This window comes from Pongo pygmaeus, chromosome 2 (assembly GCF_028885625.2).
Source record: "Pongo pygmaeus isolate AG05252 chromosome 2, NHGRI_mPonPyg2-v2.0_pri, whole genome shotgun sequence".
NCBI lineage: Eukaryota > Metazoa > Chordata > Mammalia > Primates > Hominidae > Pongo > Pongo pygmaeus.
The window spans coordinates 180801783-180823818 of record NC_085930.1 but is presented as its reverse complement, the minus strand read 5'-3'; the positions used below and the strand labels follow the sequence as shown (position 1 = coordinate 180823818).

Below are 22036 nucleotides of genomic sequence, written 5' to 3'. Positions count from 1 at the left end.
TATAATTTTTTAACTGTCTGTTGTCTCTGAAATGCTTTTCTTTTCAAAGCCTTTCACACATACAACGTTTCACTTTAGAGTTTGACAAAAAGTAGGATGACTAATGTTTTCCAGTTCATTTGGTTCTATTTTATTCCTATTGCTTTTGAGTGCATAAATATTTTAGACTAATTCACAGCATGGATTATGTTAGCATCTCTAATTCTTATTTTTGAATCAGTTATGGGTAGTTAATGTTATAGGCAAAAAAATTATAATAGAATTTCATCATTGAATAATAAATGATGAAATGGAGCATAGCATTTAATTGTATTCATTATTTTGTCATTTAAGCAAAAGAAAAACTCATCTGGAGAATGGTTTCAGCTAGATAGGGCTAACATGGTGTAGAATAATATTAAAGGGGGAGGAATAGTCACCGTTGGTGGTGTTTTTTCTCCAGTTTTGGTAAAGTTCATGGTAAAAATGTGAAACTGTTTCCTGTGGAGTTGACCCCGTACATTCTGGGTGAACATTGAGTGTGTGCTTTTTAGGTATAAAAAGTAAATAACTGAAGCAGTCTAGGCTCACTAATGACTGCATTCATATTTCTAGTGATTTTTTAATGTAATAGGCCCTCAACAAAATTAAATCAGTTTAAATTAAAAATAGATCTGGATTTATTATTTAGCATGTCCAAATTAGGAAGTGCTAACTTTTTGCTATTATCAGAAACTGTCTTAACCTTTTTTTTTTTTTTTTTGAGATGGGGTTTTGTTCTTGTTGCCCAGGCTGGAGTGCAATGGTGCAGTGTCGGCTCACTGTAACCTCTGCTTCCCAGCTTTAAGCAATTCTCCTACCTCAGCCTCCCAAGTAGCTGGGATTACAAGTGCCCACCACCACACCTGGCTATTTTTTTTTTTTTTTGTATTTTTGTATTTTTAGCAGAGACGGTGTTTCACCATGTTGGCCAGGCTGGTCTTGAACTCCTGACCTCAGGTGATCTGCCCACCTCGGCTTCCCAAAGTGCTGGGATTACAGGCTTGAGCCACCGCTCCCGGCCAACCTTTTTTTATTCTGTCATTAAACATGCTAGCAGAACGTGTGGAGCCTAAATAATTGGGGTTAGCATTTTTCTGTTTCTCATAGCCTTCACTCATTTCTTCTTTCCTGTCCTCTGCATTCCGCTTTTTCTTTCCCCATTCACTTTCCCCTTTTCTTTCTGTATCTTTTCCCCATGCATTTACTTGAGTATTTCTGGGGATATCCACAAATATAGTCAGACCTCACTGCTAATATTGAAAGCAAAAGAAATTGGTAATATTTATTTGAAACACATTCTGCCAAACAACATCATTTTGATGGATAGTCTAGTTTGTTTCATCAATAGAATTCCAGTTACAGAATTGGACATTTTAATTCTGAAAACATTATTCACATATTTATTAAATAATTCATCATACAGTTACTGTCTCCTATGAGCCAGCTTCTACGGTAATCACTAAGAATGCCACCATGAATCAGATTTGAGCCTTGCCAATGGAGAACTTGCTGAGGGACTCATGTCTTGGGCTCAGTCCTAGCCTTACCAGACCACTTTCTACCTATTGAATGGGCAGTAACTTTCTCTATGTTTCTCTCAATGAAATGGCATCTTTTCCATTTTCCCTGAAGATTCTATTTTAGTACATTTTTCCAGCCTTGCGTAGCAATCTGTACTAATACTAGTAAATTTTTGCTTGTAATATTTAATCAACACCTCACTGTTTTAGGTTTCAATCAATATGTATTTATTGAATGTTTTCTATGTGCAGGGCATTTGGCTAATCATATGAGGATGTACATAAATAAAAGCCATGATTCTTAAGTTGAAGGAGCGTATAAAATCTGCAGAAGTGTCAGTTGCATACAGAAACAATGCCTCCATTTAATGACAAGAGGGAAAGCATTGGGCTTTCCCAATGGAAAAGATCCAGTTGGGGAGCCCCACACAACATGAAGGATGTGGGGCATTTAGGATGGACAAACATTTTTAAAAGGGAAAGAAGAACTTTCTAGGTATAGTAAATGTAAACAGCAGTGCCAAACACTTTGTCAGGCACAGTAGGGTGGTTAATCACATCTGAGTGTTAGCATAGCCGGATGGGGGATTAAGCTGGAACTGCTAGTTGCAGCTGGGATGCAGAGGCTTTGTGAGCCACGCTGGTGGTTTGACTTTATGGGAGACAGTGGGGCAGTACTGTGTGGGGCAGTACTGTGCGGGGCAGGGCAGTGTGGGGAAGCAGGGGTGGTCTGATCAAAATGATGTGTCGGACCCCGTCTCTACTAAAAATACAAAAAATTAACCGGGCATGGTGGCGGGCGCCTGTAGTCCCAGCGACCTGGGAGGCTGAGGTAGGAGAATGGCGTGAACCCGGGAGGCGGAGCTTGCAGTGAGCCGAGATCGGGCCACTGCACTCCAGCCTGGGCAACAGAGCAAGACTCTGTTTCAAAAAAAAAAAAAAAGATGTGTCGGGAAGGTGACTGATAGTGGAAGAAACTGGGAAGAGCTCTGATTCAGAAAGCTAAAGTTTAGATCACTTGAAGATCCAGTGTCTACAGGATATCTAAGTTAACTTGAGAAAGCTAGTAAATGCCTCAGTAGGGCTCAGGAGGAAGATCCTGCAGGCCTGGCTTCCACCTCTTGTTTGCTGGCATGCGCTTGTTTACTGCCCTCGGCATACCTGTCTGGTTACCTTTTCTGACTCTAGCGTGACTTCTCTTTACTTTTATGGCCTGTGAACCTTGGCGAGGTCCATCGTGAACACCATGGCCAAATAAACGTTGTTGCCTGATAACAGTGCTTCATTTCCATTTCATCCACTTCTTGGAGCTTGTAAGTTTTAAACTGTGGCTAGTGATATTTAAAATTTCCTGAAGAAATAGTAATACAATTAAAGATTGATTTCTTGGTGGTACATTTAGCGGAGTTGCTCTTCCTTAGTCTCATTCCACCATATTATTACTTTGTTCATAAATTTTTTAACACTCGGATCACTCCAAATTGGCATTTTATATGCACATAAATACAGCTTCACATAAATAATTTACTTTCTGAAAGCCACACACTAGCTTTGCAAAGTATGAGGTTGAAACATAATATTTGTGTTTTGCATTAACAGGTCCCAGAGGTCCACAAGGTTTATTAAAATGAATGTTTTATTTTCTTCTATCTGATTGTGCAGATTTTCGGAGAGGAATTTAGGAACTGTCTCTGCCTCATAGCCAACCTATGGCAAACATCTCTTATAATGGCTATTTCTTAAGAAAAAATACAATATTTTATGTATCTGATTAATAACCAAGTTGAACTTTTCCTATTTCTTTGGCCTTCTGATCTGCAATGCCATCATTTAAAATAATAAAAGCCAATCTTCAGAGGCAGACTGTTCACAACTCAAAGAAATCAGCATCTCAGGGCTTTCCACAGTTCCGCACTTGCTATGCTAAGAGGTGAGATAAGCTGCATCATACTTATGGCAGCCAAATCCCCACACGCAATTTTGTGTATCTCAACCTTAGAAGCTTGTGATATTTCCTATGAAACTTAGACTAATGGGAGAATTTGTCTTCAGGTTGATTTCTTTTGGTCCTGGATCACAAGGCACAATGTAGAGTTGCAGTCAGTGACCAATAAAAGGGAAAGTTGTCCAGGACTGAGAAATGACAGGAATAATCACATCTCTACACAGAAAATCAAATGAGTCTTATCAAAGTGGTGGGCCACAGTGGCTTGCAGGGAAGGTATCTTCAGCTTCAAAAATGTGCTTCAAACAAAATTGGTGTTTAAAAAAGGCACATGAGCTTTTGTGCTCTTATATCCCAATGCTGCCTACTTTTAAACGGTGAGGAAGTGATTTCTTTATATCCTTTACTTTACATTTTCTTAATGTATTGTATTGGGGAAGTTCTTGGCAAGTGACAAAAACATTAGTGAGCATCCTGGGTTGGGGGGTGTGGTAGGCTAAACTGTCTTCAGGCAGTGGACAAACTTGGCTGCATTTAGAAAATATTTTCACTATGCTACCTTGAGCAATCGGAGGAAAAGTTGGCTAAGAAACAAAGTCACTGATTTCCACTATAAAAATTTTCTTTTCATTGTCTTCCCATGTATTTTGAATATCTAAAGCTCCTAAAAATTTCTACTGTTTATAGTGTTATGTCTGCTCTACTTGACAAAAAACTAATTAGAAAAGAGGACAGAACTTTCATCTTTTAAAAGTCATGTTTTTTGAAATTTATTCTATGGAAACTGTGGGTCAGCTGAGTTCACCAGAGATAAGAAACACTGCATTGCATAGGCAACTCCAGGCCATCTGTTTTTCTACTTCTCCTATTAATAATTTCCGTCCCTTTCTCTAAGCAAAAAGTAATTTCCCCAAGGGTATTTAAAGGCACTAGGCACTAAAGCATGGGATGTTTTGAAAGAGTATTTTTTAAATTGCAGAATTAACATCATCAGGTTTTTTTTTTTTCCTTTGGCTTTCATTTTGCAGAAATATTTCCCACATTTTGTATAAGCCTGCAATATAACAACCTGGAAAATGCCTTCATCCCCAAGGAATGATTCATTCTCCTTTGCCCTTTATGGCTAGAGTTTATAATAGTCAATACCTTGACCAAAAGAAGAAGAATGCATTGCTTTATTATCACAGGAATCTTGTCACTAATTAACTGTTTATTGTGGCTATAGGTGTAGGTAAATAATTATAAACCACATACAAATGAACTTTCTATATTTAATTGCTTCCTCATTAGTCATTTGTCTTTGAGCTAAAAAGACAAAGTCTCTACCCTATTTCCTTTAGAATTATTTCAATGAGAAAAGACAGCATAGAAGAAAATGTCAGGTATTAATAAATGGAGAGTAGTAATGTAATCCATTAGTGTTAATATCTCTATTATTTCAAAAATCCATTAGTTATGCAGGTAAGTGGAAAACTGTAGGATTCAGGCCAAGTTCCTAATTTGCAACTACTACTCTTCATGAGTAATAATGTCTTAAGCCTAAGAAGCAGAATTTCATCTGCTTAAAATAAATGGGTCATGATGAAGAATGTCAGGTGTAATGTTCTACTATTTAGGTTGAAATTTTGGGTTTTACCCTTTGTATTATATCTTTTAGTGAGAGGCTTTTTTTTTTGTAACCATTATTCAGTGCTGAATTCTAAAATATTCCAATACCAAAAATAGACCTGAACAGTAGAGGAGAAAAATAAAATAATCTTGTAATTTTCCTTTAGAGTCCTTCATCAGTGGTTAATTACAGAGCACTCTCTGGCCAGACCATTAAAATTAATCTGTTCACTTTTTGCCTACACTTTTACTACTTTACTGAAATATGTATTTATATTCTTGATTGTAATAGTACTTGCATAATTATAATAAGTAATTAGCAAGTGCTAAAAGCCAGCTGTTAACCAGAGAAATAGAATGACATATATATTCTTCCTGATCCTGCTTTTTTTAGAGCAAGAATGAGTCTTCTCCTACTACTCAAATCTTGTTAATGCACACCGGAATGTAAATCTAGTGTGCACCTCCAGAAATACATACACCTTTAAGATATTACTAACACCATGAAAGATAGAGTGTTAGTATTTTGAAGTGATGTGTTATTATAAGGAATTTAGGGTCCAAAACGTGCTTTTTAGTATTGGCAGAACAATATTACAGAAATGTTTATGTGTTTGGTTTGCTCTAAGATTTTGTATCTTGTGATCTAGAACCTAAAAATATTAACTCCTATGTTATATTAGATTGTATAGCATTACAAAAATTTTTAGTTCTTGTAAAGTAGGTTTGTTCAACCCAGTAAGATATCTTAAAGATTTTTATTCATATTTCCCTTATAAACAATGACTAATCACCATGGAATCTTAATATAAACTGTAACAAAATTTTTTATTATGGTTTATTAAATATACCTGCATCTGTAATATTCTAGAAAGTATTATGGAAAAAGTCTTACCTTTAATCTCTACGATACTAAATGCCAGGTGTCATTTAGATATATAATCCAGTATGTATGCAAAATGTTTCAGAATGCTTTCAGAGCTGCTGGGTGCAAACAATGCAAATTAAAATGGTGCAAACTATACAAAAATAAGGAGGATTCAAGCCTAAAAAGTAAAAAAAGCAATCCACAAGGTGGGGGTGAATAAGCCACAGTTTCCTGGAGGTAATACATTCTGAACTGTACATTGGAGGGGGATCCATGAGTGGGCAAGCAGAAGGAGAGGAGCATTCCAGTAAGGGGCAGTTTAGCCTAGCCTGAAAGCCTGTCACCAACCAGAACTAGAATGGAAAATACCAGTGTTTTTCTATACTATTAGCTATTGGACCTGGTCTTTAGGTTTTTGTTTAAATATTTTTTTCAGATGAGATGGGTAATGTGCAGACAGCATAAGAAGGTTCGAGTGTGGCACATCTCACACTTGTGCGTGAACACACAATCATCATGCTCATGAACTACAAAAGGATTGGACATTGTCTTTTTGATTATTAATATTATTAAATAATTGTATTATTTGTATAGCATGTTAGCATCTACAAGGCACTTTTGATTTAATTTGACTCAATTAAATAGGCCACAGTGGGCTTGTTTATTTTCTTTTAGATCCAAGGTCTAAGGAAGGATGAATCAATTTAATTTGGGTGTCCATTTTATACTAAAGTTTTCAATGTTTTGGATCTTTAATGAGTTATTGATTCTTTCTTGATATGACGAGTTGTAAGAATGGAAGGGAGATAGATTTTTATTTTTAATATTTGTGTCTCAATATACACACTTATGTGTCACTTGCTTGTATTGCCTTTTTCATTAAAATTTTATCTTACTTGTTTATAAAAGAAGTTAGAAAGTACAGTGCAGGCCAGGTGTGGTGGCTCATGCCTGTAATACCAGCACTTTGAGTGGCTGAGGCGGATGGATCACTTGAGGTCAGGAATTTGAGACCAGCCTGGCCAACATGGCGAAATCCTGTCTCTACTAAAAATACAAAAATTAACCAGGCATGGTGGCACGCGCCTGTAATCCCAGCTACTCAGGAGGCTGAGGCATGAGAATTGCTTGAACCTGGGAGGTGGAGGTTGCAGTGAGCCGAGATTGCACCACTGCACTCCAGGCTGGGTGACAGAGTGAGGCTCTGAAAAAAAAAAGAAAGAAAGAAAGTACAATGCAAAGGAAAAAGAAAATGAATTGTAACTTCCCTTCAGAGGTACACATTCCTCCATCTGTTTTCTCCTGTGACAGCAACAAGGGGTGAGGATCTTCATAATGCTCTACAAAGAGGTGGAACTCGCTCTTGGCATCAATAGTGAATACACCAAGAAGACTTTGATGCGTCTACATCCCAACATAAAGGTATTCAGGTTCATCTTGATAACCAATGTTTCTTTATTATTCTATAGGATTTTTTCAGTTATGTTTTGTTCTGGGCAGTAATAATCTATAGAATTCCCAAATGTATATTTGATCAAATAGCATTGTGTCCTCAGAAATAAAGCAAAATACTATACTTTCTTATCTTCCCTACATTGATGGGGGTAAGCAGATCTCACATTTCTGCTTCTCTGACTCTGATCATTGAAAGTGAGAGTTTAGATAAGAACATGCTTCCTGCAGTTGTTTTGATATTCATGAGCTCTATCAAGTTCTCACACTTCTCATTAAGATTATCCTGGAACCTCTTAGATGTGATCTCCCTGTGACATCCCCTGATCACTGATAGCAGCAAAGAGATCTCCTCTAGGATTTAAAATGCCTTAAAAAATCAATGCCACCTAGTATAAAATACTACTAAAGTAAATAAACATGAAAAGCAATTTGAAAAAGTTCTTTGATATTTTGCCAAATACCTAAAACCTATCAATAAATATAACCCAGTCATTGAGGTACATCAAGACATAATGAATTAACAAACCTCCAGCAGGCTTAAAATATGTAACAATTGTATGTTTCACTTGGTTAGAAAAAATGAAAGTGTTTTCTTCCAGAGAATGATTTATTAGGTTGCATAATTTATATATATTATTTATTCATTCACCAAATTTCTGTCAAGTACCCCCTAAAGATGTAATTTTGCAACACCAACAACTGTGAGGAAAGAGCTGTTAAAGGAGCAGAGATTTGTATGTTACTAAAGTTAAACTGCTATAAATACAAATTAGAATGTTACAACTTTAAGATGTTACATTTAACTGCAAAGAAAATAGCAATCAAATATATAGCTATTTAACAAAAAGAAATGAGAAAGGAATTTAAACATGTCACTACAAAAAATCAACCAAACAAAACAAGACAGTAATGCAGGAAATGAGAGACAAAAAAGCTATAAGACATGTAGTAGAAAATAGTAGCAAAATTACAGAAGTATCTTACAAATAATTACTTTAAATGTAAATGTATTGACCCCTCTAATCAAAAAACAGAGATGGGTAGACTGGATTTTAAGAAAACATGATCCAACTATATGGTATCTACAAGAGACTCACTCTAGATGCAAAGACACAAATAGTTTGGAAATGAAAGGATGGAAAGGATATTTCACACAAATAGTAACCAAAAAAGAGCAAGAGTGGCTAAACTAGTATCAGACAAAATAGACTTTAAATAAAAACATGATTACAAGAGACAAAGAAGGACATTATATATTAATAAAAGGTTCAATACAGCAAGATACAAAAATTATACATATTTATGTACCTAATAACAGATCATCAAAATATATGATTGAAAGGAGAAAAAGACAGTCTATGGTAATAGTTGGAGACTTCAACATCTCACTCTCAGTAATGGTTAGAGCAACCAGACAGAAGATAAGTAAGAAAACAGAGGACTTGAACGCACAGTAAACCAACTGGATCCAATGGACATACAGAACATTCTACCTAACAACAGCAGGATACGCATTCTTCTCAAGTGCACATGGGGCATTTTCCAGGACCATCTGTTAGGCCACAAAGTAAGTCCTAATAGATTTTAAAAGGTAGATATACAAACATCTGTCTGACCACAAGATAATGTTAGAAATTAATAACAGAAGGACAGCTAGAAAGTTCACAAATTTGTGGAAATTAAATAACACGCTGTTAAACAGGCAATGATCAAACAAAAATTCACAAGGGAAAGAGAAAATACTTAGAGACAAATGAAAATGAAACAACATACCAAAATTATAGGACACAGAGAAAGCAGTGGAAAGGGGGAAATTTACAGCTATACTTGCAAAAAGAAGAAAGATCTCAAAATAACAACCTAACTTTACAGTTTAAGGAACTAGAAAAGGAAGAACAAACTCAACCTAAAACTACCAGAAGGAAGGAAATAAAGATTGGAGCAGTGAGAAATAAACCAGAGGATAGAAAAATAATACAGAAAATCAATGAAACCAAGTTGGTTTTTTGAAAAGATAAAATCAACAAACCTTTAGCTTGGTGGGCTAAGAAAAAAAAGGACTCAAGTTACTAAAATCAGAAATGAAAGTAGAGACATTACTACCAATTCTACAGAAATAAAAATGATTCTAAGATATTACTGTAAGCAATTCGATAACCTAGAGGAAATGTACAAGTTCCTAGAAATAAGAAACCTACCAAGACTAAATCATGAAGAAATAGAAAACCTAAATAGACCTTTAACTGGTAAGGAGATTGATCAGTAATTAAAAATCTCCCCCAGATGAAAAGCCAAGGACCTGGTGAATTCTGCCAAACATTTAATGAGGAATTACCACCAATCTTTCTCAAGCTTTTTCAAAAATTGAGGAGAAGAGAAGACTCCCTAACTCATTACCCTGATACCACTGAATTGTACACTTAAAAATGGTTAAGATGGTAAATTTTATGTTATGTTTATTTTACTACAATTTTTTAAAAAAGTGTTATTAAGAAAACAGTAAGGCCAGGTATGGTGGCTCACGCGTGTAGTCCCAGCGCTTTGGGAAGCTGAGGTGGGAGGGTGGCTGGAGGCCAAGAGTTCAAAACTAGCATTGGCAACATAACAAGACACCCATATCTACAAAAAACAAAAAGATTAGCCAGGCATGGTGGTACACACCTATAGTCCCAGCTACTCAGGAGGCTGAGGCAGAAGGATTGTTTGAGCTCAGGAGTTCAAGGCTGCAGTGATCACGCGTCTACGCTCCAGCCTCAGCGAGAGTGAGACTCTGTGAAAGAAAGAAAGAAAGGAAGGAAGGAAGGAAAGAAAGAAGGAAGGAAGAAAGAAAGAAAGGAAGGAGGAAGGAAGGAAAGAAAGAAAGAGAGAAAGAAAAGGAAGGAAGGAAGGAGAGAGAAAGAAAGAGAGAAAGAGAAAGAAGGAAGGAAAGGAAGGAAGGAAGGAAAAGAAGAAAGTAGTTGCCAAAGCTTTTGTAATCTTTTTACCTAAAGGCAAATGAAAATAAGATAGGTCAGACTGGGATAATTTTGAAAGCAAGAGGTTACTAACTTCTCAAGGTACCTTTTAAATAAAGAGCTGCCAAGATATCTATATGCCTATATTCATATGCTTAGTATTTCAATTCAATGACTGACAAAATATCAATATAATTCATTACACATTTTTCCAGAGATAAATAGTAGTTAAATATTTGTAGCTTTTTTTTTTAGTACCAAATTTAACATAATCCTTACAGGGGGAAGGGAACCAGCTTTCAAATTGAGCTGACTGTTTTCTAATGTATCACCAGACCTCAAGCTAAATGGCGGCTGCCCCAAAATATAGTATATGGGCATGGGAGCTTGAAGAGTAAATAGGAGTCTTTTTTTTTCTTTTTTTTTTTTGCTAAATGCTGAGAATAAAATGATTTTCTTTGGTGTATACGCTGTACGGTTTGGTATTTGAATTATAGAAAATGCTTTTCGGGGAGAACACAGACCTATTTCATTATGACAGGAAGGACATTTCAAAAGCATATTATCAGTGGGGATTATTCCCTCTCAAGGTGATGAGACACCCGGATCATGTGTCATCCACCGTCTATTTGTGGGCTCACCATGAGAAGCTCGTCATCATTGACCAATCGGTGGCCTTTGCGGGAGGGATTGACCTGGCCTATGGAAGGTGGGACGACAATGAGCACAGACTCACAGACGTGGGCAGTGTGAAGCGGGTCACTTCAGGACCATCTCTGGGTTCCCTCCCAGTAAGTATATTTAACCTTTATGGAAATGTATAACACGAACATAATTTGTATAAGTTTGTATTAGTAGCATGACTGATTGATTCATTGAATAAGAGATGGTGTCTCCTTGGAGGGGAAAAGAACATTAAGTGAATCATGAGACAGACTTGGTTTCAAATACCAGCCTCCCGACCTAGCTAGCTGTAACTTAGCATTGCTGAGTCTGTTCTTCTCTTGTGAGAAAAGAAAACAGATTCAGTGGAATTTTGGATGTCCCATATTCAGCTTTGTTTTCCATTTAAATTAAGATTTATTTTTTATTCAGAAATAAGATTCATAAACAAGAATGTGGCAGTTGAGATTTAGGTAGTAAAAAGCCTTAAGTATCTGCCACAGTTTTTGGAAAGTTCCTACTTAAAGATATACAAAAACAGGATAGGTCGGTCTGGGGTCATTTAGAGGCAATTTGAGCCAGAAGTGAATAACTTCCCAAAGTGCCTTTTAAATAGAGCTGCCAAAATATCTGTATGTGTATATCAATCTGCTTGCTATTTCAACTAAATGGCTGCCAGAATATGAATACACTTATTAAAAAATTTGATGGGCTTCATCTTATTTACTGCTGGAAAATAGTGGAAAATTTGTGCAAAAATAGAAATTTAGTGCATAGGGAACAGGGAAAATGATTGACAGAGGAAGCCTTGCTTACTTAATGTTTATCAGAGGAAGAAGTTCAGGAGCTCAACACTGAATATAACCCATGTAGTTGTATTGGAGATTAAAAGTTTAATTGGAGTGAAATTTCAAGAATTTGGCCTACTGAAAGAAGAACCATAGCAGAACTCCTCATATTCCTTTGGTAGTTTTTAAACAGTTCACAAAAATCCACCACTACCCTGTGGCTGACCTCAGACATTATTGCATGTCTGTTATAGAACCTCCATCATTTGTAAACTTTATACCTCAGCTCTACTTGAATTAAAGAACCACATTGCAGCATGTCTTATGCAGTGTCTTTTTTTAAAAAAATGATTTTCTCAGCCTGCCGCAACAGAGTCTATGGAATCCTTAAGACTCCAAGATAAAAATGAGCCTGATCAAAACCCACCCATCCAGAAGAGTGTTGACGATGTGGATTCAAAACTGAAAGGAATAGGAAAGCCAAGAAAGTTCTCCAAATTTAGTCTTTACAAGCAGCTCCACAGGCACCACCTGCACAACGCGGATAGCATCAGCAGCATTGACAGCACCTCCAGTAAGTCATGGCCTTGGCTAGAATTTATCTTAACTACCCACTGTTCTTCCATAGCCGGACACTACATACCTGTTTTTAAAATCTGTCTTTCTGTAATGGAGTAGAATGAGCAATGTTGAAAGGTTGCTATATCATTCTATTCAACCTCATGCCGTTTTGTGGCTTTGTTTGCCTCATTTTAGAACAGATTTATTGTTTTATCCACACAAAAGTCATAACAACCACGATTACTGCTTCTAATGGTAGCAGAATGACAAAGGGTTTCTAAAATACACCAAACCATAAAGGAATAAGGTATTAGATGTACTTTATAAACTTTTCTTAGAAGAAATTACATTTATCTTCCTATCCAGAAATATATCAAGCTTATATCGTCAAACATCAGACTTTCTACATCTTGTAAATTTACTATTCCTTTGAAATCCATCTTAAAGCTCTACAATTTTCTGTTGCACAGGATCTTATGACTGATGTTATAGCCCTGCCTGGTTTTAAAAATGATCAGCTTTGCTTTCCAGTTTAGAAAATTTGATATCTGTATTTTTTTGTAAAAAAAATTCTCAATTTCTCTAGGTTATTTTAATCACTATAGAAGTCATCACAATTTAATCCATGGTTTAAAACCCCACTTCAAACTCTATCGCCCGTCCAGTGAGTCTGAGCAAGGACTCACTAGACCTAATGCTGGTAAGTGATTTGTGAAGTGGCAGAACTCCCTTAGGCTTGAGCTTTGGTTGTGTTGTCTGCTGCATGGGCATAGTGAATGTGTTTCCAGATTGGCTTTCTGTTTGCAGTTTTTATGCTACGTGTATTATGGAGAGCCTGCTCTGTGCAAAGCATTCTGTAGTATCCAAGATCCCTACTCCCTAAGAACTTATAGCAGCAAAGACAAAACAGACCTACCTAATAAGAGAAAATGCATGGCACATGCTATTTAATAGTGTCGTGGAAGTTCTATGGAAGGAGGGAGGAATTCCTCTCTGATGATGCAGAAAGACTTTTTGAGGAGGGGACATTTGGGTTAGGCCTGGAAGTAATTTAATTGGGGTAGGTGACAGGAAGTCATTGCAGGTGAGGAGGTGAGTTGAGCAAAGGTGCTGGAATGGGAAAGCACCAACTGCTTTCAAATCATGTAAAATGCATTGTTTAGCTAAGATGCAGTTTTTGATATAAGACTAGGAAGATATATGACATTCACATTTGGGAGTTGGAATTTTATTTGGTTAAAAATCTTTTTTTTTTTTTTTTTTTTGAGATAGAGTCTTGCTCTGTCACCCAGGCTGCAGTGCAGTGGGGCCATCTCGGCTCAGTGCAACCTCTGCCTCCCAGGTTTTAGCGATTCTCCTGCCTCAGTCTCCTGAGTAGCTGGGATTACAGGCACGCATGACCATGCCTGGCTAATTTTTGTACTTTTAGTAGAAATGGGGTTTTGCCATGTTGGTCAGGCTTGTGTTGAATCCCTGACCTCAAGCGATCCATCTGCCTCCGCCTCCCAAAGTGCTGGGATTACAGGTGTGAGCCCCGCTCCTGGCCAGTTAAAAATCTTGAAGGTCTTTGGGTGGATGTGTCATGCTGTGTGAATTTTCAGAAATTACAATCTGATAGCCTTTGTTAAGAAGATACTCCAGATACTTGAGGAATTAATGAATGACTAATGAGTTTAACTTGTGGTGGGAATAAAGAAGGATTTAGTCACTGGTCAGATATGGGGATAAGTAATCATCATAATAAATGACGCTAGTAAAATCATAAGCTAACGTGTATTTTGCGCAGACTCTATCCATCACTACCCTGAGTACTTGCAGTGCTTGGTAGTAATTTTGTCATCTCCTTTTTATAGATGAAGAAACTCAGGATTAGAGATGATACATGACCTGCCCAATGGAGTTCCAATTTATCATCCTTCCAGTGCCCATGATTAAGACTTGTGATTTAGCAGAAATGAAGATTACTATGTTATGCTTTTTTGGCTAGAACCTGAGGCCAGGGCTCTCATGTACTGTTTAGCAGATGAGAGTTACAGTCTAGCGCACATGCCTGAATGTGAGTCACCTGTGGCTTGCAGATGCTAATGAACCTGAAAAATTATGCTGGACTTTGAGTAGTGATTCCCAGCATTCTTTCTTCTAGGGCAGGGGTGTGCAATCTTTTGGCTTCCCTGGGCCACACTGGAAGAAGAAGAATTGTCTTAGGCCACACATAAAATATACTAACACTAATGATAGCTGATGAGCTAAAAAAAAGTTGCAAAAAAAAATTATAATGTTTAAGAAAGTTTGTGAATTTGTGTTGGGCCACATTCAAAGCCATCCCGGGCCGCATGTGGCCAACAGGCTGTGGGTTGGACAAGCTTGGTCCAGCTACCGTGCATTTTAAAAGATGCAATAATCAACTACACACAATAAACTAAAACTTCAGTGTAACTGTTAAATAAATTTGTGTTTATAAATCATAACAGCATCGATATACATTTAAAAATGGAGAAGAGGCCAGGTGCGGTGACTCACACCTGTAATCCCAGCAATTCGGGGGGCCGAGGCAGGAGGATTGCTTGAGCCCAGGAATTCAAGACCATCTTTGGCAACGTAGTGAAACCCCCTCTCTACAAAAATTAGCTGAGTGTGGTGGCATGCATCTGTCATCCCAGCTTTTCCGGAAGCTGAGGTGGGAGAATTGCTGGAGCCTGGAAGGCAGAGGTTGCAGTGAGCTGAGATCATGCCACTGCATTCCAGCCTGGGTGACAGAGGAAGACCCTCTCTCACACAACAAAAACAATTTTTAAATTTTTAAAAATAAAAATAAAAATGGAGAAGAACAAATATGGGGAGACATATATTTATTTAGCATACACCTAGTACTGGATGTGTGTGTGGATTCAGGGACAACTCCCAGTAATTCCTGTGTTTGACAAAGCTTCAAAGTCCTGGGAAGTAGGAGGCCTCTGGAAAATCCAGGAAGCCAGGTCAAGAGTGCATGCAGTGGCCGATACTAGAGGTAAAGGGTTGGAAACAGCTCCAGGTAGTGCCTTATCATTTCAATGTGTAACTTTGCTGCTTTATTACTGAAGTTAAAAATGAAGTGGAGGAAATGAGGTTGCCAACCTATGAAGATTATGGATCTGAATTATGACTGATAGTGTTGCTGACAATAGGATTGAGAGCAAGTGGAAAAGATGTGAGTGAGGTGCTGAGTCCAGTAAGTAACTCACGCCTACCCCAGGTTGAGAGGGGTGATATCCACAGTGGTGATCTGAAACACTGATCATACATGTGTATGGTTTTCTGTTGCTGATGAAAAGTACCCTTGACATCTGTTTACAACCCCTCACTGATAAACTGAATATATGTCTAGTGCAGCATTGTTGAGAGACAGAGAGAGAGACAGAGAGAGAGAACAACCTAAACATCAAAGAGTAGAGAAATGGTGAAAAACATAATGAGTGGTAAAAAATGGTTCATCTCTTTGATGGAATTGGGCAATGATTAAAACTGTAGTTGGGGGATACAAAAATAAACATAGAAGATTTATTTATTTAATTAAATAAGTATTTATCGATTTTCTGTTATATGCCAGTCACTATTCTGGGTGCTAGAGATGTGGTGAATAAGACAGATGAAGTGCAATTAACTAGTTGGAAGGTAAGGATGGGAACTGTGTATACAAATAGAGAGTCAAACACATTTCAGGTGGTGATAATTACCATGGAGAATAGTTGAGCATGATCCGGGAGGAAGGGCACAGGAGAAGAGTTACTATTTTGTAAAGGATGGTCAGAGAATACGTCTCTCATGAGGTTAGTTTTCAGCTGACATTGAAAGGAAGAGAAGAATGAGGATAAGAAACTGTCTGAGAGAGGGTGTTTCTGACAGAAGGAATAGGAAGTATGAAAGGCCCATGAGACAGAGGGGATGGGTGCATTCCAGGAATACGGCTATAGTGAAGTGGGCTAGGAGAGGATGATAAGAACAAAATCAGAGAGATGGGCTGGGGTGGATTATGTGAGGTCTTGCAGACCACGTAAGATTTTGACCCTGAGTGAGATAGGAATCGGATGGTCTTGAGCAAAGGGTAGGTGAGGGCTGACTTACATTTTCCAAGGATCATTCTTCAGAGCAGACCAGGGTGGCAAATGGTGACTCTGCAGGTTGTGAATGTATTTTGAGGGTCGAGCTGACAGCATTTGCTCATGAACTAGATACGAGATGTGAGAGATGGAGAGGACTCCAAATCTTTGGCCCCACTGGAAAGATGGAATTTCCATGAACTGAAATGAGGCGGCTGTGGGAAGAGCAAGGAAAGTTTGAGGACGATTGCCACTGTATCAGAATATGTTCGTGAAGGCAGCTGACAAAGGCCATTCAATGATGCTATCTTTGTTAGGAAGATGGAGCGTGAGGTGATTTATTTTTTTCCCCACATTGTTGGTACTGTTTTCATTTTACTTTTATAGTCAAATATAAATACAAATTTAATTTTTTAAAATGAAAACAATTAGTTTACCTAAAAAGAAAAGCCAAAGGATCATGGGGCCCTTCTAGAGCAGTGCTTTCCAAAGTTGATTCTTTGGATCCTGGAGTTTTTAAAAGGCTTTGAGGAGAACATTGAAGTAGGTGAACCCCAGGACCCTCCCACTGCTATTGGTACCTCTTCAACCAGAACAATCCCACTTGTATCTGTTTTAATTATTGGAGTTCCTTCTGAACTTGTTTTCAAAAAAGAAAAGTTCTACTAAAAATAATGAAGGAATTTTAAAGAGCAAGGCTCTAGATTTAAATCATGTAATACCTTAAAAACTCAGGTTGCCTTATAAAACTTGAAACCCAAATTAAGCATGGAATGACTCTTTGTTAGAAATTTAAAACTGAATATGAACTTGAGTTAGTGACTTCCTTTTCCTGAGAATGCGAAGAGAGTTAGCCTCTCTGCAGTATCAATTTCACTTGACTGCACATGACCATGTTGAATTGGGCTCCTATTAAACCTCCCTGGTGTCATGCAGAAATCAGTGTGGAGTGAACATCACTATGGGTTTTTATATAGAAAAACTGCACTAAAAACGTGGTCAGGAATCATATCTGAAATATATGTTTTTCAAAATCACTCAGCCATTTTCAAGATTTTTTTTCATTCAGAATTATGTTGTAAGAGGGAGAATTTTGCTTGATACTATTTTTAAAGTGTTGAATTTTATTCCTTTTCTTTCTTTCGTTTCTTTGTTTCTTTGTTTGTTTGTTTCTTTCTTTATTATACTTTAAGTTCTAGGATACACATGCAGAACATGCAGGTTTGTTCCATAGGTATACACATGCCACGGTGGTTTGCTGCACCCATCAACCTGTCATCTACATTAGGTGTTTCTCCTAATACTATTCAGCAACTGTGTGCTGATCTTTTCCTTTTAAGCAATATTAAATAGGTAAGTGAGGGAAAATTTATTTTTGCAATTTAGTTGAGACAGGCTTTTCAAATTTGAATGTCTGGTCATAAGGGATAATATTAAGCTGTTTCTAAACTGTTCTTAGGAATGCAATGGATAGGATGTATAAGATTCATCTTGTGCGGTTAAATAGCTTATTATCTAATAGGTGAGCATGAGTTTTAAATATTTTACAAACCTAATATTTTAGTAATTCATTGAGGGAAGATACTCCTACTGCAAGAGTCATCATTGATCCACAGATGAAATGCAGGTCTACAAACCCTTAACCACAATTCTAAATTCCAAAAAATTTTGAAAACCAAAATATTTTTAAAAATATAACTTGTTGAGTACCTGTATTGGAACTGGCCTTGAACATATGTAGAAATTCAGTAGGTAGAGACTAAAAAGGTAGAAAAACAGGCATTTTAGGTAGATACTACATCTTAAGACACAGATATAGGAAATGCAAAAGTATTTATTTCGGCATCTCAGACCTGAGTGTAGAATGTGGTAAATACATATAGGTCTATAATCTCTCATACAAAATCCTTGGAATCAGATTTCAGAAATCAGAAAGTTCTGGATTTTAGAAAGGTAATACAATACCTATACCCTCTACTATGTTACACTCCCAGCAGGATCCAGGAAATACCTGGAATGTAGGCAAAGCATTCATGTTTGTGCAACACCAAGTGGGATCAATAAAGATAATAAATAATCTCTTGTCAGTTCAGGTCAGGTATTGCTGACCTATGAACTATGAAATGAGCTGTGAAAATCAGCTATGAAAAAAACATTCGAATTGTTAGAACTTTTCGAGTTTTGGAATTGTGGTTAAGGGCTAATTTGTGCAGATTGAGCTGGTGGGATATATCTGTACCAGTTTACGGAGGACTTTGAAAATCAGATTGAGACATTGCACCTCTTGCATTAAATGTTGGAAAATCCCTAGGGGCAGGGAGCAAATTAAGGGTGAGGCTTTATAGCGTTTATAGTAGAGACACAGGGAGTCTGACAAGGTTGTGTCAGTGAGTTCAAGAACGAAGTAAATGGGAGAAGCTTTTTCCAAAAGCAGAATCAGCAGATTTTCTTCATGATCTGGGAAGCTGTGGGGAGGTGGGTGGAGAAGTCAGTGAAGAATAAAGGAGCCAAAGGTGATTCTGAGGTTTGAGCTTGAGTTACTACACACAGACAGCAGAAATCTCAAGGAAAGACTTGATTTTATGGAATGATAATGATTTTAGTGTTAGACATAATTTTAAAGTTCTAGTGGGAACTAGGTAAACAATTTCAAGTGAGGTACTGGAAGTGACCTTAGATCTGGAGTCCAAAACAGAAGCCAGGCTTGAAGGTGCACATTTAGAAATTGTATAGAAAAAGACAGGAAAGGTCGGGTGTGGTGGCTCACACCTGTAATTCCAGCACTTTGGGAGGCCGAGGCGGGCGGATCACAAGGTCAGGAGTTCGAGACCAGCCTGGCCAACATGGTGAAACCCCGTCTCTACCAAAAATACAAAAATTAGTCAGGTGTGGTGGCATGTGCCTGTAATCCCAGCTACTCGGGAGGCTGAGGCAGGAGAATTGCTTGAACACTTGACCCCGGGAGGCAGAGGTTGCAGTGAGCTGAGATTGTGCCACTGCACTCCAGTCTCAAAAAAAAAAAAAAAGAGAAAGAAAGAAAAAAAAAGAAAACAAAAAGAGGAAAAAGGGGGAAACCTTGTTAGTGAGGAGGAGCTGGGAAAGAAGCACAAGAAGGATAGGCTGGAGAAATGGTAGAAAAATGGAGACCTGGAAGCCAAGAGATGAGAACAAAAGGAGGAGGTTGTGGCACGACCAGAGGACACCAGGCAAGGAACAAGAAGTCCCTCTTCTCATAAACTTCAGTAGCCAGAATCTGAGCCACTGACAGAGGAGGATGCAGAAAATTGGCGTGACAAATCTGTGCCAAAAGACAAGGCAGGTGCACTTATGAAATCATTTGGGAGCCAGATAGCAGCCTAACGAGACCCCCTTGGATCAGCATTGTTGACGCCAGAAGTCCTCTCGACCACACTCATGCAATTGTGAGCTGTTGTTTTCACAGGAACTAGTATTTGGCTCTATTGCCTTGATAGTTCATTTGTACTGAGGAGGAACCCTAATTTATGTGGAATAGTTTTTAGGCCATGGCTAAAAACAAAAACAAATTTGAATTATAAGCAGGTTGAATTCAATTAGTACCAAGATAATTTCCTGAGACTAAGAATTTCCTTTATTTTCCTTATCATAACTGGTTGTTAGGTGAAAGATAATTTTTAAATGAGTGTATGTGTGTTTATGTAAAGCCTTAGCTTAGAGTTTTGCAATTGATGAAAGCAAATTGTATATGTATATTTTATGCTTGAAATGTGAAATATTGTTTATCTCATTTTTCGTCCCTTTTGTTTCTTTTCTCACCCTCTTTTCTTCTTTTAACAAAGTGCTATGTTAACAATAAAGAGCCTATAGATGAGCAAACAGACCTACCTGTACTTTGGCCTTTCAGTCTCATAAAGCAGGAAAATAAATCACTGGGAGAAGTCAATAGAAGTCTATTTTTAGCATGATTTCATTTTGCTAATCTATGGCATTTTAAATCATTTTTCTTCTATAGAAAATTTCAATAGCCTTTGGAAGATTAATGATTCAGTTTGAGATAGAATATTAGCATTGTGTTTGGTGATTACATAAAAACATTTGTTCTGCAAATATTTATTGATTGCCTGGGTGCTTGAAGCTACTGGCAGTGAGAAGATTTGGTTCCTAATCCCAAAGAGTTTGTAGACTGGTGAGGCATTCATGGGGGGCAGGGTGGCATCCTGATACAATTGCGTCACAGAGTCAGAGGTGTTGGGGCAGTTGTTAATGGGATGACAGCAGTGCTAGTGACTGCCTCTTCCTTACAGGGAGCTGGGAGGTCTCTCTAGGGCAGGTGATAGCTAATGTGGCTCTTGAAGGATGATTAGGATATCAGGCCAAGAGGGAGAAAGCAGCATTTCAGGTAGAAGTAATAATGTGCTAACTGCATGGAGACATGGCAGTCCACACCTGTTATAATACAGTGAAACACGTGCTTTGCATGGGGCCTGGGGTTGGGTGGGGAAAAAACAAGGACTAGAAAGATAGATTGGCACCAGTTTGGGAAGAGTCTTCTATGCACACTAAGCCCTTAGGACTTGAGCTTCCTGTAGGCAGTATGTGAACCTTCCAGGGTTTTAAGCAAAGAGTGCATTTTACAAAGACAGTTCCGGGACAGTGTGTTGGTGGCAGGACCAGTGTAGTCCTCTCACTGGCTACTGCAAGCAGTACCATTTATTCATTCAACACATATTTTTGCATTCAGTGTCTATTTGTTAAATGCCTCTTTTGTGCCAAGCGCTGCATTTGTGATTTGTAATTCTGCATCTTTTTACTTCATTGTCTTCATATTTAGCCTTAAGTCAATGGTCTCGGCACAGTTATTTGTGAAATGCTACAGTAGATTGCTGCTTTTGCACCTATATCATAAGCTTTCATCTGTTGTTGCCATATTTTTTATAAATGCCATCTATGATTTGAAGTATATAAATGTTGAAGTGCAACAGATTTTAGCTGTTATCTAGGCCAAATTCTTCATTTTACGCATAATGGATTTATGATCTAAAAAATTGAAGCTCAGTGTCACTTGGATAGTTAATTCCAGGGCTGGAACATGGGCTATCTGTAAATTTGAGGTTCTTGCTTCAATGCAAAAGAATTATGCATCAGGTGTGCACCATGTTGGTTGAGGAAAAAGAAGTGGCATGGTATCTTTATTGCCCCTGCGTCTCAGGTTTCTCCACCTCTCCCCCCCACCCTTCCCTCTCTGCCCCCCAAAGCCCCCCACCAGCTTTACTGCTCTCTTATAGTGCCACCTTGTGAGTTCTTTATTCACAGTTAATTCTGTGATCAGTTCTTCCAGTGATCTGGTGGGTGGTGGAAATAAGTTACTCAACTGCCTGAGAAGGTCAAATTTCATCGTTTAATGATGAATCTTGTTGTAGCCCTAACTGCCCACTAAAAGTAAACTTGTAAGGACTGTAAAACCTTGTTAGCCCACAGCCTCTAATAGAATGGACAGATGCCACCCTAGTTATGTCTTAAGAAATTAAGAAGCTTTTAGGTGTTTAATAAATGAGAGTTGAGCCTCCCTTTCTGGGACCCACCTGAACCACAGTCTCT

At 37.9% G+C, this 22036-nt stretch overlaps 1 protein-coding gene and 1 non-coding gene across 7 annotated transcripts in view; one reads left to right on the top strand and one right to left on the bottom strand.

The window, feature by feature from the left end:
- Positions 1-22036, top strand: part of PLD1 (phospholipase D1) — a 204104-nt gene that overhangs the window by 111587 nt on the left and 70481 nt on the right. For 5 of the 6 annotated variants that reach the window (XR_010125788.1, XM_054481498.2, XM_054481499.2 and 2 more), the window contains exons 13-16: positions 7274-7384; positions 10962-11162; positions 12183-12396; positions 12970-13083. Coding sequence is in view for 5 of the 6 variants with exons in the window: in XM_054481498.2 (XP_054337473.1) it covers positions 7274-7384; positions 10962-11162; positions 12183-12396; positions 12970-13083 (640 nt within the window). In the remaining variant the exon portion in view is untranslated. The remainder of the gene's footprint in view (positions 1-7273; positions 7385-10961; positions 11163-12182; positions 12397-12969; positions 13084-22036) is intronic. The other variant, XM_063662422.1, reaches the window with a different exon arrangement.
- On the bottom strand, positions 6398-6501 carry LOC129034445 (small nucleolar RNA U13). The gene has a single exon (XR_008501920.1). It is a non-coding gene; the product is annotated as a small nucleolar RNA U13 (small nucleolar RNA).